An 18,548-nucleotide genomic window follows, 5' to 3' on the forward strand; every position below is an offset into this window, starting at 1 on the left:
TTGGCCACTTTGATTAGCAAGAAAATACAACTAATCGGATGTATGGTGATGTAGTAAAACCCTGGCATGATGTATCGCTGGAACTTTTATTTTCAATGCGCATTGTATGGGGAAAAATTGGAACCATGCACAAGAACTGTATATAATTAATAAGAGAAATAAACAGGTTAAAATTTTCACTATACTAAAATTACACTTTTATAAAATCGATTCTAAATTTTATAAATCGAGCAGGACGTAATAAAATCTTACTACCAATCTATTGAGACCTAGATGGACCCCACAAGAGATATACTAGTACTACTGGTGTAATTTTATAAATCGAACAGGACGTAATAAAATCTTACTACCAATCTATTCCGTCCGTGGGTGCCCACAAAAAATCCAGCAGTATATATAAGAGAAGCGAAGCTGTACTGTGAACATCATCTTCTCTCCATGCTCGCGGGCAGAGAGAGAATCTAATCTTTGGTCCTCAACAAAAAGAGCAAAGTGACGGTCCTTTCCCTCCGGTTCCTCGTTTTTGTAGTATTCCGCCATTCAATTCTCCGCCTTCCCGAGGGGCTACCATAACTCACTCAGATACAACAAAAGAGAAGACATACTCCTGCGGGAGGCAGCTGCGTCTGCGTGCACGCCGAACGTCACCAAGGCATGGGGGACGCCGCCTCCAACCATCCCGTAAGTCTCTTCCCGTCCAATCTTCTGTCCGTCAATCGGCTCTAGTTGCCGCACGGTGTTCTTGCTTGCCCCGGCCAACTGGAATCGATTTGGATCTTCCACGGCGACGGCGCATGAAGTCGCTTGCCCTTTTTAGGCTGTGATGAATATCTCTTTGTTTGGTTGAAGAACTTCGGTTTCATCGCCGGTAGATAGGTTCTTGCTTACAGGACAATAACACTTCTGCTTCTTTTTTAGGTTCTTGCGCAGTCGAGCTCGGACGCCGGCCACGCCGCCGGGACCGGTGGGTTCATCGCCCTCGACGTGGCCGCCCTCTCGTCGCTCGCCGGCGATGGCCCGGAAACGACGCCGGCAGCGCCGCCGGCCTCGACCCCGAGGACACCTGTAAGTCTGTGCGAAGCTGGCCGGCGGACGACGGCGATATCCGCGTCCAGATTTCTTTAGGCCGTCGTCCTAGAGTTTGATACTATCCCTATCTCTAATTGTGCTGTGAACGGAACAGAGGGTGGTGAGGTCGCTCTCGCGGAAGGGGTCAGAAAGGAAGCAGGCCGACGGCGACGCCGCCACTGGCACCACAGGTTAGCCTGCCCAGTTGATAATCTGCCTTCGCAATTAGGACCAAAAATTCTGTTTTTTCTTCTTGTTGTATTTCACGAAATTACGACTCAATTGCTACTCCAGTTCCTGACCAGTGACACTGACGTTAACTGCACACTTTGGAGTTCTGACGACGAACGGGACTGACGTTGGGTTTGATCCGTTTGTGTGCAGGAGGCGGGGTAGGGACGGGCGAGAGGCCGCCGCTGTCCCCGCTCTTGGTCCACGTGGCGGCCGCCGACGAGATGCTGAACGGGCACCGGCTGGTGAACACGCCGGGGGGCGTCGGAACGCCGGGAGGGAAGTCCAGGCGGCTGGGGCGGCGTCCGGCGCCGTGGCTGGATCCCCGAAGGGTCGTCTTCCTCTTCGCCACGCTGTAAGAATCTTCTCCCTTCCCCTTCCCCGTCCCTTGGTTTATTTTTGCTGCTGCTTAGATCCAATCACAGAACCAGCCGGCAGCAGAGTGTCAAAAGTGTCAACTAGTAGAACTAGGCAGTGTTGCAGGCTCCTCTCTTCTGTAGTAATACGCACACGTTTCACTTTGAAATGAAATTTATTCTCTGGGACATGTTAGGCGACTTAGGGGTGATGGATCAGTGGCAGTACGCTCTCATTTGTCGTCGCCGCTGGCGACTTTTTGCCCCCCAAACCCGCCGTGCTTCATTGCCATTCATGGACAACACGAACCATCATTAGGCGGAGCTGTTAAGCATTCAGTCAGTGTACCTTGCAAGTTCACTGGCAGTTGTAGTACGCAAAGCGAATCCTGTTGGCGTCTTGTGGCGACAGGCACATCAACCGGACCTAGCAAATGCAACTAATCGGATCTGACGCGACGGCTCTCTTCCTGCTTGAAGGGAGCCGATCGTGGGATCATTATCGGCAATAATTCGCAGCGTCTAAGACGGGTCCTTCCCGAACGGTGATGGTGCACCTCCTGCGTGCGCTGCGTGCGGAAATCCTGCGCAAGAACGGCCGTGGTTTCTCGTTGCCAAGTCCCCGTTGCACAACTGGTTGGCACCTTCGCCTACGCCACGGTGATCGAGAGACGAGAGAGGGCGATCGACCAACAACCAGCCAATTTAGTACTGCTAGTATTTTTAGAAGGATGCAGATAGATTATAAAAGTTACAAGGCACCTTAAAAATAATATAAATTTACTACATTGAGACCCCCCAGACCATCGTACGACTACTAAAACCGCCGGAACAACCCGCTTCGCATTGCTCTTGCCGCTTCAATGCAAAGCCAGCTTGTCCTTGTAGATAACAACCGGAAAGTTTCTGTGCATGTGTCACTATTGAACCCTTTAATATATCTGAAGTCACACCAAATCTTGCCATCACACATGACGAGAAATTTCAACCTCGACGACCAGAGAGACTAGAGAAATCTATGCTGGAGCTCCGTCCACCATGTCCAGATGGACAAACTTGAGGAGGATCGAGCCCGAAAGATAAATTCAAAGAAACAGCGTGTTCATGCAGGGACTATAGATTATCCAAACTAAACTACTAGCCGGAACGGAGGCATCCGGATCCTAGAAGGGAGTATTCGCCCTAGCCGTCGCGGAGAAGGGGAGAAAAGGTTCTGTTGATCTGGAGTAGCCTAGTTTAGTATTTGTTTCTGAATTGGTTTTAATTCATTCACACGTGGTACTCCAGTGAGTAGTGTGACTGCTCTGCTCTGGCTGGAGTAGTGTTTGCACCCAGAGCATAGCTGTAACAGATACTCCCTCCGTCCGGAAATACTTGTCATCAAAATGGATAAAAGAAGATGTATCTAGATGTATTTTAGTTCTAGATACATCTTCTTTTATCCATTCTTTTATCCATTTTGATGACAAGTATTTTCGAACGGAGGGAGTAACAAAAAGGTGTCAGGAGTAACGTTCGTTGGTCAGCAGGGTCTTCTCCAGTGTTAATATCTGAGCCCCAACTGATTTTTCCTTCTTCTTGTTTATGCAGGTCCAGCGTGGGGACCTTGATCCTGCTCTACTTCACCCTTTCCATGAACAAGATGGACAGCGCCGGGAGCGGCACAGGAGCCGACAGCAATGCACGGTGAAACACCAGGCTCATAGCGCAAAGAGATTTTCGCGTGTTCATCACAGCACAGGGTTTTCAACGTGTGGTCTGTAGAGATTGTGACGGGGACTGATATTTACCAGAATTCGGGTGAAAATCGTGTGGTGCTATGGGAAGGCACAGCAGAATACATAGCAGACGGCAGCGAAGAGATTAGGCCGGTTGATGCCCTGATGGAGAAGTTTGTGATGGCAGTTCACCCTTTCTATTCTGGTTTCTTCTGTTATTGCCCCCTTTTTTCTGTTCTCATTGTTCAAAAGAATACAAGTCGCTTTGGTGCGACGGCGATAGGGTTTCCCCCCTTACACATACTGCACACATAAGCATACACAAATATACACTGATGTTTTTGGAATAATTGTCTTTGCCTGGGTCATTCCTAGAAGAGGTTGTACATGACATGGGTGCTTGACTTGAAAGGAAAACTAAACCAATGAACAACCAACACATGACAGCACAGGCTATGATGATTTAAATGAAGAGCAGTTTTGACATGGCCCCTCTTATTTTCTATGCACAATGACTATAGTCTAATCGCGGAGTTGAGACACACAAGTACAGGATAGTAGGCTCTATAATTTCTGATTTCGCTTCGCTGCTGCAGAACACATTCATACATCCATAGCCAATACCTTTTCAGGCTCAACAGGAGTGTTAACCATCTCTGACAAAGAACCGTAGACTCGAATTGGAGCTACCCTGCAAGAACATAAACATATTCCTTGAGATATTCATTTCAATGCATACAAATTCAGGACCCCAGCTAAGCATCATACTCGCGGTGCAATGAAAACATCCTGGAGCATATCCAGGATATTTCAGAAAAAAACATGTGGTTGGACGATAGCTACAGCTGCCATGGGCTTGAAACCCTTTTGCAGGATACAAAGTGAGCAGGAGGCAGTTTGTTGATTCCAGAGACAGTCTTAAAAAATTCAATTTGAACTTTGTACCAAATGGAAACAAGATAACAAGAACCACAACAAGGATTCTGTGAGACTGTTGGCTAGCAGTGCGCATGCGCTCGCAGCCCACCCGCGTTCCGAGTCCTGGACTCTACGCGGTGTGCTCGTGGTTGCTCCTCCTATCAAAATATGCCGCCAAGTGCTAGTCCTGGCTGGTCTCGGTTTTAAACAAGGATTATGTCAGGAGTATTTGTTGATTGAAAGTAGCGCCTTCCAAATTTATCTTCACTTTGTATCAAAAAGAAACAGGATATCAAGTACCACCAAACAAGGATTATCTAAGGAGTCTTTTAGTCAGCCCTTGAGCTGCTGCAGCTACCATATAGCCAGATTCCTGATCAGCTCAACCAGACTTCTGTTACCACAGGTCTGATTCAAGGTGGCCCTGGTTTGAAAGAGAAGCTACATTTTTGTAGAAGCACATCTGGTCAGAAATTTATCATCTACTCCCTCCGTAAACTAATATAAGAGCGTTTAGAATACTAAAATAGAGATCTAAACGCTCTTATATTAGTTTACAGAGGGAGTACTTTCAACCACGAATGCACAAGATAAGACGTGTACTTCAACCGGCAACCACAAAGTAGAAGGCAGCATACTTCCAAAAAACAAGGGTTGTCAAATTTGAAGAAACCTCATAATGAAAACAATAAATAAACAAAGGAAATGAAGATCAAAAGAAGAGTAAAAATATTGCTAGTTCATGATCTTACTGAAATTACTTTTATATGGCCTTCATATCGAATGTAAGAGTGAACACATCCTTGCACAAATGATTCTAGTGATCAAGCTTAGGAGGACAAATCGTTGTGATGTCCCATGCACCCTGTCTTAGCAGAGCTTTTTCAGGAGGATAAGGACATTATGGTCCACATCTAACCATTTTATACTGACAGAGAGTCCTATTTTTTGCAAGAAATATATTGCGCTGATTTTTCATTTCATTTTTCTAACAAACTCAGTTCAACCTACAATTTACTTAACAGACTAAGAATAGTTCAATAACTGAAAATAATTTAAGGAATGAAAAACTAGAGAACGAATTATACATTTATTTCCTGCTGCACTATACTGTGAACTCGTTATCTTTCAGATACAGAAGCCACCTAGAAGGTGGTCAGTGGTCACAGAAAGCAAGATGGTAAGAGCTAATAATAAGAAAGTCGGCTAAGGTACTGCTGACATGGCGCTTATCAAAGCACTCATACTTTACAAGGCGCAGTAGAATGGATAGAACATGGTGCTAGTACCGTTTTGATATGCGTGGCATGGAGCACTTCTGTTTCCTGTCATGATATATTCTAACAATGACAGCAGCCGTTTCCTCTACGGCTTTTCCAGTGACCTCTGCACGAAAAATATATGGTTATAGCGTGAGAAAAAACAAACTAGCTCTCCATTAAAGACGATGAAACTGATCTTACGGATCACTGGCCATGTTGGGTGCCGAACAAAAATTTGATTTGCATGGTCGAGCTCCTGCCTCACATGCTCCATTTCAGCATAATTGCTCTTCTGCCCATGAAATCCTAGAGTGTTTGCTCTCGTCTTTCTGATTGCCTGAAGAACCACGGGGTTTATCGTCAACCCAAAGATCTTATCCTGGTCGGTCTCAAATAGGGCCTTTGGAAGATCAATACCCATCACAATTGGGACGTTTGCCACTTTGTACCCTTTTTGTGCTAGATAAATTGACAATGGTGTTTTCCCAGTACGTGAAACACCAACAAGCACAATGTGTGCACGGGCAAGGTTCTGTGGCTGAGCGCCATCATCTTGTTTGATGGTAAAATCAATCGCTTCAATTCGTTGGAAGTAATCCTCAGAAAGTTGACCCTTTCGGCTAGCAGAGCTTCGTGAAATACCAGATGGAGCAACACCAATATGAGAAGCTATCGCGTCAATAGTAGGACGAAGAACATCGGTAGATGGAACACCCCATAAATCACAAGCCTTCTTAGTTGCCTCGGCCATTGAAGGATCGGCAAGGGTATATAGAAGCAATGCTCCTTCTTTTGCTGCTTGCCTTACTATCTCAATAAGGTTATCCATGTCATCAATCTAAAGAAAATTAGAAGCAATGTGTAAGAGATGCTGATTACTTCCAACAAGTGATGTGCAATTAACTTTTTCTTAGCCCATGCTTGTGCTAAGCATGGGTGAATAGTGTCAAATAACAGTTTCTGAACTAAGACTACAATCAACTGACTGATTTTGTTCAATAAAATGATCCAATCCAAGCAAACACGTAAAACAAAATAGTATAGCCAATTGGCACTATTTTGACCATGTCAGAACATCCCATCTACCTGGTGTAATGAGTGGCGAATATCAATTTGCACAAATAGAACATATAGATATGCATGAAGCAACTGTACAGTTCTCAATTTACACATAATATTCAGCCTTATTCAACTGCATGGTCCATTTTTATTTGTCAAATAAAATATGTTAAAAAGATCTATTGCGTAATTCATCTGTGATGGTTTTTTCCTCCATTGGAACATGCGACAGGCTTTTCTTCTTCTTAGTATTAGCGTAATTCATGGGCAATACCAACTTTTGCAGAGTAAGATTGATATTGTAGCTTTCATTCTCGAATACTTCCTCCGTTCCTAAATATAAGTCTTTCTAGAGATTTCACTATGGACTACGTATGGATGTATATAGACGTAGTTTAGAGTGTAGATTCACTCATTTTGCTCCATATGTAGTCCATATTTGAATCCCTAGAAAGACTTATATTTAGGAACGGAGGGAGTACATGATAGTGTCATGTTAGCCCAAGTAATCCCCCAGCACTGAAATTCAGAGGCAAACCTTAAATGTAAGGATGAACCAAAGTATCCCCAATTAAACCACTCTGACATTGCTTAGGGGAATGCAAGCTACAGGTATAACAGTAATCAGTCTGAAAAGACATAATGTCGGTGCACAAATTATGAAATTAATCACAAAGCAAAGTTGCAGGGTTGCCCTGGTATGCCCATAAAATGTTCGATTTCATCTCTAAATTTGAACTCTATTTATTTCGGGCATTTTAAGTTAGTATTATTTTGTCTGTCAAGTTGTCATCGCGAAGTGACTACCTAATACCTATATGTAGCAAAGCACAAAAGCATTTTCCGGAAACCAGGCGTTGCACTGGACTGGAGCGCGGGGATCAAAATCTATTGTCACGAATTGAGATAATAGATGGCAGCGAAAATGATGGATCTCTTACCCCAGAAAACAGGTGGGTGCTTGTGGCACAGCGGCGGTCGACGAGGCAGTGCTCGAATTGCCCGAGCACGGCATTCACCGAGTGCTCCAGCGTCGAACCCGTCCCGTCCGACACCATGTAGATCGAGTTCCCCGCTGCCTCGCTTCCGACCCCAACCGCCTCGTCGCCATCGTCGTCGTCCTCCGTCGCTGCGCCCTCCTGCTCGGTGGGCGGCGGCGACTTGGTCGGCACCTCGAGCGCCGCGCTCGCCCGTATGACCGGCAGCTCCAGCCTCCGCCCGGACCGGAGAGCGCGCGCGCGGGACCAGTGGCTCAGCTGCGAGCTCGCGCGCGAGCGCGGCTGGGAGGGGGAGGAGACCGCCGCCTCCTCTTGCCCGGGCGCGCCAGAGTGCTCTTGGTCCGGTCCCGCGCTTAGAGGCGGGCCGGTGCCGGTGTCGGCGAGGCATGACGCGGCGGTGGGGGAGGGGCGGACGCCGTGGAACCGAGGGGAGGGCGGGAGGAGCACGGACGGCGTCGCCGCGCCGAGCTTGGCGCTCATCATGGGGTCAGGCGATACACCTAGAGCACTGAGCAGCGTCAGACGTGTGACCGAGAGGAATTGGGTTCGTTTTTCGCAACGTATTTGAGTGCCGTGACGCGGTGGTGTTTGGCATGGCCCCAGCCCCCAGGTTTGGTTCGGTCTGCGAAAGACAACGGGGGCTGATGCCATGTTTGCCGCGAGCTGGTTTGGACTTTGGTGCAGAGACGGTTGGTCTTTTTCTTTCTTTCTTTTCTACTCCCTCCGTTCTTAAATATAAGTCTTTTAGATATTCCACTATGAATTAATCCCTCCGTTCCTAAATATTTGTCTTTCTAGAGATTTCAACAAGTGACTACATACAAAGCAAAATGAGTGAATCTACACTCTAAAATATGTCTATATATATCCGTATGTGATAATCCATTTGAAATCTTAAAAAGACAAATATTTAGGAACGGAGGGAGTACATACGGAGCAATATGAGTGAACTACACTCTAAACTATGTCTATATACATCCGTATATAATTTGTAGTGGAATATCTTAAAAGACTTACATTCAGAAACAAAGGGAGTAACTATTGGATCAAGTCGGGCTCATACATACAAACTTCAGCGTTCGCAACCTCCTGACTACAAGTAGGAATACATTGTTTGTCTTTCGTGAATACACAGGATGCATATCATTCTATTAATAGAGGCATGAAAATACTCCCTCCGTTCTTAAATATAAGTCTTTATAGAGATTTCACTATGAACCACATACAGATGTATGTAGATGCATTTTAAAATGTAGATTCACTTATTTTGCTCTGCATGTAGTTCATAGTAGAATCTCTCCAAAGACTTATATTTAAAAACAGAGGAAGTACATGATAGCAACCATCGTAAAGCGAGTACACTAGAGGTGCTTACGATGGTGCTAGTGAGCATGAAGAGAAGGGGTTGCTCAGCCTTAGGTACAAGGGGATTAGGTTACATGTATAATGTTGCTAAGGCCTCTAGCACCCGCATTGGTCTAGGTGCGAGCTTCCTCCTGTGTGCAACAAGCTCTAGGTACAAGCAGGAATGCATAGTTGAAAAGCCGAGTAAGCAACAAGCTCGCTCTCCCACACCAACAGATGAGCAACACCTAGCAGAACAACATGCATGAAAAAACAAAATCAAAACAAAACATTTTATATCAACTACAAAAGGTCTGGTGATGGAGTGGCCCCTCTCATTAGCATTCACTTTCTTGATCAGCGTCAAACAATCAAATTGCGGAATCATCTTGTGGAGACTTTCATCGAGTGCAAGAGTAACAACACAACGAAGAGCTCCTGCAAACTCCGGTGTAGTGATACCATGAAAATCCTGACGACAACCCATCAGACATTTGCCCAAATGATCTCGCGCCACTACACCAACTACCGAACTCAACGAAGCTAGAAGATTGTTGCATCCACATTAAGGCAAAAGCAAACCAACCGACGATGAAGTTCATTTAGTAATTTTCTTTGAAAATGCACACCTAGAATCCTAGATGACTCACTCGATTTCAAACAATGCAGAGTGATCATTTCCACATAGGCTTCAATTTATACACAGACTCTCGATCCAATAACGCTTCTGTGCACTCTATTTATGTGGCATGTTGGTTTTGTGTGTAGGTAAGGGTTGCGACTCAGTTTATGTGGTAACCTTCGGGGACCCATTTGCACTACAAGAAATATGTCAACTTATGACCTTGACTATTGGTCATTGAAAGGTCATTATTTTCCATTTGCGACCTTTTTGTGACCAAAAACAGAAGGTCAAAAACTGGCCGTCGTAAACTGTGAGAAGGTCGTAGATGTTTACGACCAAAATATGTCTACTATTTCGTTTTGGTCACTAGCAGCCTCCCCAGGCCACGTAGGCATCCGACGTGGCAATCTGATGTGGCACAAGAATCAGCTCGGTCCAATTTGGTGTTTATATGGGCCGAGCCCATTAATTCAGCCCATTTATATTTTTTTCCTGTGAATTTTTGTCAGCTTAATGGACTAAGTCCAACATTGCAGCCTTTTTTATTTTTGGCCCATGGCCTTCATTGCAGCCTTTTTATTTTTTGGCCCATGGCCTTTTTGTCTCAACAGTTTCATTTTTTTTCTTTTTTTGTAAGGGTCACATTCTTAATTTTCCAATTTAACGTAAATAAATACACAATATTTAAATTGGCACAGAAAACACACAAAATACTTTAAATATTACCAGTCAGTGTTGCTGCTGTCAATACAGAGTTGTTGCTGTACAAATAACTCTAACATACACTTTGCAAGCTCTACAAGTGTTATGTTCTTCAACAAGTGTAGCAAGTTGTACAAATAACTCTAACATACAATAGTGGAAGTCACAGTTACATGCTCCACAAGTTCTACAAGTGTTATGTTCTTTAGCATGGAGCTCCTTCGACAGCAATTATAAACTAGGCACCTGCTCTTCTTGCCACTGTGAGGAGGTGGATGCTCGCCATGGTGTGCTTGATGATGCACACGACCATGATCTTCTTGCCACTATTGCATCTGTGCACTTGATGATGGGGTACCAATGCATACAAGTAGAACGAAATTACCAGCATTAACCCACAACTTCAAGTACAAGCTAAGTATGTATCAAGTGACAACAAAAACAAGTTTATATGCTAGTACAAAATCACCATCATTAACAAATTTATATGAGAATGAAAACAATCATCAGTACTGGATTAAACACAATGCTATCTTCATATTAGCAAATAGAATATCTTGTTTTCATATTCTCCTTAGGCAAGTACAATCTGCTTCAACCCATGTTCTAAAAAAGATGTTTATTCCTCCCAAGAGTACATTTGATGGTTTATTATGGGACGGATGTAATATGTATCAAGTAACTACAAAAACAAGTTGAGTAAAACAGTAAAAATGTTGCATGGAACAGACTTCTTTTATATGGGCATGTTTCAATTGCATACAACAAGACAAGTGTGAATATCAATTCAAATTGCTGCATTGCTGTAGCATATCCTCCAATGACAGATTATTAGTAGTGTTGACTAGATTTAATGTTAAGCAGAGGCTGTTGTTTTTCGTCAATCAAACTGATGTGCCACTAGTACTAGCCCTAAAGGATGAACTTGACAGGAAGGAAATCAAAACAAGGACAATAATTTGTTGTTGCACACAATAATCTAGCATGCCCAGAAGGAGTCAACACAGTTTCTGTTATGCGAGATGATCTTCAAGACTGAACGAATCGCGCATTTCCTTGCGCAGAATCTACACAAGTCTGAAACTGCACATGGACTTGCTCCTTAAGTATCAGCCATCAGTGCAGATTACAAACAGAAACCCATACATCATCGATGGACTACCTAACAAAACTAGCTTCCCACAAACACGGGACAGTGTGCATGCGTGAGCAGGTGTAGGACCGAATGAACCATGGCGGCAGTAGCAGTGATTATGGGTGTTGAAGGGAAGGCAGAGTGGGCAGCAGCAGCAGTGATTACCAGGAAGTTGTGGTAGTCGAACGCCCTGGGCTCCCACGAGATGACCTCCATCCACTGTGCACCGCGCTTGCCCAGCCCCTCGCTGCACCCACCCACGAGAATATGGTATGCAAGAAGCCTGCAACACATTCATACATGACAATCATTAGGAACAGAGTAAAGAGAACTACACTAAAAAGAATAGCAGACACGTTTGTTATAACTGGTCCGTTTGAAGACTAATTGTAGAAAGGAACACAGATATGAAGTGATGTACTGGCTGAAACTAGTTAGCCAGGAAGAGGGTTCCATGTAGAGGTTGTTTTTGTGTATGCTATGCTATCCCATATTGAATAAATGAGGTGGGTAGCACTTCTTCCCTGAGGCAAAGATTGTTGTTATATGTGTCCCTATCAGTGTCACTCGACAGTGCTGAGATGTTTTTACTCTAAGAGAGATAAGAAAATATAATGCTGAGATGTGTCTTTGGAAATTACTCCAACAAAATAGAATGCTGAGATTAGGCTACCACAGCAGTACAACATATCATATATCATGACTCATGTGACACACTATCATATCAGATATCATGACCAAGCTTCAGAACATGAAGCATGAGTCATGGTACAGCTATAGTGATGTTAATTTTCTACCGGCAATGCCACCCAGACCCATGCTACTGTGAGGATATTTCAGTGACTTGGTAGTCACTCAAATTTGATCCTGGTGATGTCTACTACACAACCTTCTTCTTGTAGACGTTGTTGGGCCTGCAAGTGCACATGTTTGTAGGATAGTAGCAAACTTCCCTCAAGTGGATGACCTAAGGTTTATCAATCCATAGGAGGCGTAGGATGAAGATGGTCTCTCTCAAGCAACCCTGCAACCAAATAACAAAGAGTCTCTTGTGTCCCCAACACACCCAATACAATGGTAAATTGTATAGGTGCACTAGTTTGGCGAAGAGATGGTGATACAAGTGCAAAATAGATAGTAGATATAGGTTTTTGTAATCTGAAATAATAAAAACAGCAAGGTAGCAAGTGGTAAAAGTGAGCGTAAACGGTATTGCAATGATAGGAAACAAGGCCTAGGGTTCATACTTTCACTAGTGCAAGTTCTCTCAACAATAATAACATAGATAGATCATATAACAAGCCCTCAACATGCAACAAAGAGTCACTCCAAAGACACTAATAGCGGAGAACAAACGTAGAGATTATGGTAGGGTACGAAACCACCTCAAAGTTATTCTTTCGGATCGATCTATAAAAGAGTTCGTACTAGAATAACACCTTAAGACACAAATCAACCAAAACCCTAATGTCACCTAGATACTCCATTGTCACCTCAAGTATCTGTGGGCATGATTATACGATATGCATCACACAATCTCAGATTCATCCAACCAACATAAAAGTACTTCAAAGAGTGCCCCAAAGCTACTACCGGAGAGTCAAGAACGTGTGCCAACCCCTATGCATAGGTTCATGGGTGGAACCCGCAAGTTGGTCACCAAAACATACATCAAGTGGCACATGATATCCCATTGTCACCATAGATAATCACGGCAAAACATACATCAAGTGTTCTCATAAAAGACTCAATCCGATAAAATAACTTCAAAGGGGAAACTCAATTCATCACAAGAGAGTAGAGGGGGAGAAACATCATAAGATCCAACTACAATAGCAAAGCTCGGGATACATCAAGATCGTGCCATAGAGGAACACGAGAGAGAACACGAGAGAGAGAGAGAGAGATCAAACACATAGCTACTGGTACATACCCTCAGCCCCGAGGGTGAACTACTCCCTCCTCGTCATGGATAGCGCCGGGATGATGAAGATGGCCTCCGATGATGGGATCCCCCTCCGGTAGGGTGCCGGAAAAGGGTCCTGGTTGGTTTTTCGTGGCTTTGGAGGCTTGGCGGCGGCGGAACTCCCTATCTCGGTTTTGTTCTGGAAGTTTTAGGGTACGACGGTATATACGGGTGAAAGGAGTACGTCGGTGGAGCTACGGGGGTCCCACGAGGCAGGGGGCGCGCCCAGGGGGGGTGCGCCCTCCACCCTCGTGGACAGCCCGGGGCTCCCCTGGAGTGCACTCCAAGCCCATCAGGTTGGTTTCCTTCCAAAATTAACTTCTCCAGTTGATTTCGTTCCGTTTTGACTCCGTCTGATATTCCTTTTCCTCGAAACACTGAAATAGGCATAAAGCAAATCTGGGCTGGGCCTCCGGTTAATAGGTTAGTCCCAAAAATAATATAAAAGTGGATAATAAATCCCAATATTGCCTAAAACAGTAGATAAAGTAGCATGGAGCAATCAAAAATTATAGATACGTTGGAGACGTATCAAGCATCCCCAAGCTTAATTCCTGCTCGTCCTCGAGTAGGTAAATGATAAAAAAAGAATTTTTGATGCGGAGTGATACTTTGGCATAATTTCAATGTAAATCTTCTCAATTGTGATATGAATATTCAGATCCGAAAGATTCAAGACAAAAGTTCATATTGACACAAAAATACTTCAAGCATACTAATCAAAGCAATCATGTCTTCTCAAAATAACATGGCAAAAGAAAGTTCATCCCTACAATATCATATAGTTAGGCTATGCTTCATTTTTGTTACACAAAGATATTCCCAACTTCTATACCCCCGATGACAAGCCAAGCAATTGTTTCATACCTAAATAATCTCAAACTTTTTCAACTTTCACGCAATACATGAGCGTGAGCCATGGATATAGCACTATGGGTGGAATAGAATATGATGATGGGGATTGTGTGGAGAAGACAAAAAAGGAGAAAGTCTCACATTGACGAGGATAATCAACGGGCTATGGAGATGCCCATCAATTGATGTCAACATGAGGAGTAGGGATTGCCATGCAACGGATGCACTAGAGCTATGAATGCTCAACAAAAGAAAACTAGTGGGTGTGCATCCAACTTGCTTGCTCATGAATACCTAGGGCATTTGAGGAAGCCCACCGTAGGAATATACAAGCCAAGTTCTATAATGAAAAATTCCCACTAGTATGAAAAAGACAACTTATGAGACTCACTATATGAAAAACATGGTGCTACTTTGAAGCACAATATATGAGACTCACTACATGAAGAACGAGGTGCTACTTTGAAGCACAAAATATGAGACTCGCTACATGAAGAACATGGTGCTACTTTGAAGCACAAGTCTGGAAAAAGAGATAGTAGCATTGCCCTTTTCTTTTCTTCTTTTTTGGGCCTTCCTTTTTTTTGGCCTTTCTCTTTTTTTTAATTTGGGCAATGCTCTAATAATGATGATCATTACACTTCTATTGATTACAACATGAGGATTACAACTCGAAACTAGAACAAGGTATGACTCTATATGAATGCCTCCGACGGTGTACCGGGATGGTGCAATGAATCAAGAGTGACATGTATGAAAAATAATGCATGGTGGCTTTGCCACAAATACGATGTCAACTACATGATCATGCAATGGCAGTATGACAAAAGTAATGTATGTCATAATAATGATGAACGGAACGGTGGAAAGTTGCATGGCAATATATCTCGGAATGGCTATGGAAATGCCATAATAGGTAGGTATGGTGGCTGTTTTGAGGAAGATATAGGGAGGTTTATGTGTGATAGAGCGTATCGTATCACGGAGTTTGGATGCACCAGCGAAGTTTGCGCCAACTCTCAATGTGAGAAAGGGCAATGCACGGTACCGACGAGGCTAGCAATGGCGGAAAGGTAAAAGTGCGTATAATCCATGGACTCAACATTAGTCAAAAAAACTCATATACTTATTGCAAAAATTTAGAAGTCATCAAAAATCAAGTACTACGCGCATGCTCCTAGGGGGATAGATTGGTAGGAAAAGACCATCGCTCGTCCCCGACCGCCACTCATAAGGATGCACAAGCCAGGTGCACTTCATGTTTCAAATTTGTTACACAACTTTAACCATACGTGCATGCTACGGGACTTACAAACTTCAACACAAGCATTTCTCAAATTCACAATCACCAAACTAGCATGACTTTGATATTATCACCTCCATATCTCAAAACAATTATCAAGCATCAAACTTATCTTAGTATTCAACGCACTCAAAAGAAAGTTTCACATATCTTGAATACCAAGTATATTATCATTAAGCAAATTACCATGCTAATAACGACTCTCAAAATAATCTAAGTGAAGCATGAGAGATCAAATAGTTTCTTTAAAACAAATCCACCACCGTGCTCTAAAAGATTTAAGTGAAGCACTATGAGCAAAACTATCAAGCTCAAAAGATATAAGTGAAGCACATAGAGTATTCTAGAAAATTCTAAATCATGTATGGCTCTCTCTCAATAAAGGATTTCAGATCTTGATACTTCATTCAAACAGCAAGCAAAGCTAAAGAAAACTACAATGCAAGGATAGCACAACTCATGTGAAGAAGCAAAAACTTAGGCTCAACCGATACTAACCGATGATTGTTGAAGAAGAAAGGTGGATGCCTACCGGGGCATCCCCAAGCTTAGATGCTTGAGACTTCTTGAAATATTATCTTGGGGTGCCTTGGGCATCCCCAAGATTGAACTTTTGTGTCTCCTTAATTCCTCTCATATCATGGTTTCTCTTTTTATCAAAAGCTTCATTCACAACAAACTCAACAAGAACTCGTGAGATCGGTTAGTATAAACCAATGCAAAACCTTATCATATTCTACTGCAACAAATCACTAACATTATTATTCAACATTGAATACTAAATGCCTCTGCATATTTAATACTCCTATCCTCAAATAGAATCATTAAACAAGCAAACATATGCAAACAATGCAAACATAACAGCAATCTGCCAAAACAGTACAGTCTGTAAAGAATGCAAGAGTAACAGTACAGTCTGTAGGAAGGTACCAAAGTAATCCCGGCAAGGAACACTGGACAGCGGTCAAGAATATCCTAAAGTACCTGAAAAGGACGAAGGACATGTTTCTCGTTTATGGAGGTGACGAAGAGCTCGTCGTAAAGGGTTACGTCGACGCTAGCTTCGACACAGATCTGGATGACTCTAAGTCACAAACCGGATACGTGTATATGTTGAATGGTGGAGCAGTAAGCTGGTGCAGCTGCAAGCAGAGCGTCGTGGCGGGATCTACATGTGAAGCGAAGTACATGGCAGCCTCGGAGGCAGCGCATGAAGCAATTTGGGTGAAGGAGTTCATCACCGACCTAGGAGTCATACCCAATGCGTCGGGGCCGATCAAACTCTTCTGTGACAACACTGGAGCTATTGCCCTTGCCAAGGAGCCCAGGTTTCACAAGAAGACCAGGCACATCAAGCGTCGTTTCAACTCCATCTGTGAAAATGTTCAAGATGGAGACATAGATATTTGCAAAGTACATACGGATCTGAATGTCATAGATCCGTTGACTAAACCTCTCCCGCGAGCAAAACATGATCAACACCAGAACTCTATGGGTGTTCGATTCATCACAATGTAACTAGATTACTGACTCTAGTGCAAGTGGGAGACTGTTGGAAATATGCCCTAGAGGCAATAATAAAAGCATTATTATTATATTTCCTTGTTCACGATAATTGTCTTTTATTCATGCTATAATTGTATTATCCGGAAATCGTAATACACGTGTGAATACATAGACCATAACATGTCCCTAGTGAGCCTCTAGTTGACTAGCTCGTTGGTCAACGGATAGTCATGGTTTCCTGACTATGGACATTAGATGTCATTGACAACGGGATCACATCATTAGGAGAATGATGTGATGGACAAGACCCAATCCTAAGCATAGCACAAGATCGTGTAGTTCGTTTTGCTAGAGCTTTTTCAATGTCAAGTATCTCTTCCTTAGACCATGAGATCGTGTAACTCCCGGATACCGTAGGAGTGCTTTGGGTGTACCAAACATCACAACGTAACTGGGTGACTATAAAGGTGCACTACAGGTATCTTCGAAAGTGTCTGTTGGGTTTACTCGGATCGAGACTGGGATTTGTCACTCCGTATGACGGAGAGGTATCTCTGGGCCCACTCGGTAATGCATCATCATAATGAGCTCAAAGTGACCAAGTGTTTGGTCACGGGATAATGCATTATGGTACGAGTAAAGTGACTTGCCGGTAACGAGACTGAACGAGGTATTGGGATACCGACGATCGAGTCTCGGGCTTGTAACGTACCGATTGACAAAGGGAATAGTATACGGGGTTGCTTGAATCCTCGACATCGTGGTTCATCCGATGACATCATCGAGGAGCATGTGGGAGCCAACATGGGTATCCAGATCCCGCTGTTGGTTATTGACCTGAGAGCCGTCTCGGTCATGTCTGCGTGTCTCCCGAACCCGTAGGGTCTACACACTTAAGGTTCGGTGATGCTAGGGTTATTAGGAAGACTTGTATGTGATTACCGAATGTTGTTCGGAGTCCCGGATGAGATCCCGGATGTCACGAGGTGTTCCGGAATGGTCCGGAGGTAAAGATTTATATATGGGAAGTTGTCATACGGACACCGGAAGGTTTCGGGGGCATATCGGTATTGTACCGGGGCCACCGGAAGGGTTCCGAGGGTCCACCGGGAGGGGCCACCCCTCCCGGGGGGGCCACATGGGCTGCGTGGGGAAGGAGCCAGCCCCTGGAGGGCTGGGCATGCCCCCCCCTTGGGCCCATGCGCCTAGGGTTGGGGGGGGGGGGAACCCTAGAGGGGGCGCCCCCCTTGCTTGGGGGGCAAGTCCCCCCTCCCTGGCCGCCGCTCCCCCTCTAGATCCCATCTAGAGGGGCCGGCCCCCCTTGCCCCTTCCCCTATAAATAGAGGGGTGAGGGGAGGGCTGAACATACAAGCCAAGGCGTAGCCCCTCCCCTCCCCAACACCTCTCCTCCTCCATACGTGCTTGGCGAAGCCCTGTCGGAGTACTGCTGCACCAACAACACCACGCCGTCGTGCTGCCATTGGAGCTGTCTTCCTCAACCT

The 18,548-nt window shown here is 44.2% G+C and overlaps 2 protein-coding genes across 2 annotated transcripts; one reads left to right on the forward strand and one right to left on the reverse strand.

Moving 5' to 3' along the window:
• Positions 1-421: 421 nt before the first annotated feature.
• LOC119363440 lies at positions 422-3,701 on the forward strand. The gene is made up of 5 exons (XM_037628793.1): positions 422-681; positions 919-1,065; positions 1,184-1,259; positions 1,453-1,654; positions 3,246-3,701. Exons 1-5 carry the CDS (start codon positions 655-657, stop codon positions 3,343-3,345), a joined length of 552 nt encoding a protein of 183 aa, XP_037484690.1. The 5' UTR covers positions 422-654; the 3' UTR covers positions 3,346-3,701.
• On the reverse strand, positions 3,692-8,143 carry LOC119363439 (probable pyruvate, phosphate dikinase regulatory protein, chloroplastic). Its single transcript, XM_037628792.1, has 4 exons — positions 7,554-8,143; positions 5,755-6,391; positions 5,581-5,677; positions 3,692-4,064 (listed from the first exon to the last, which is right to left on the reverse strand). The coding sequence occupies exons 1-4, from the start codon at positions 8,091-8,093 to the stop codon at positions 3,977-3,979; spliced, it is 1,362 nt and encodes a 453-aa protein (XP_037484689.1). The 5' UTR covers positions 8,094-8,143; the 3' UTR covers positions 3,692-3,976.
• Positions 8,144-18,548: the final 10,405 nt, after the last annotated feature.

Source organism: Triticum dicoccoides, chromosome 2B (assembly GCF_002162155.2).
Source record: "Triticum dicoccoides isolate Atlit2015 ecotype Zavitan chromosome 2B, WEW_v2.0, whole genome shotgun sequence".
Lineage (NCBI taxonomy): Eukaryota > Viridiplantae > Streptophyta > Magnoliopsida > Poales > Poaceae > Triticum > Triticum dicoccoides.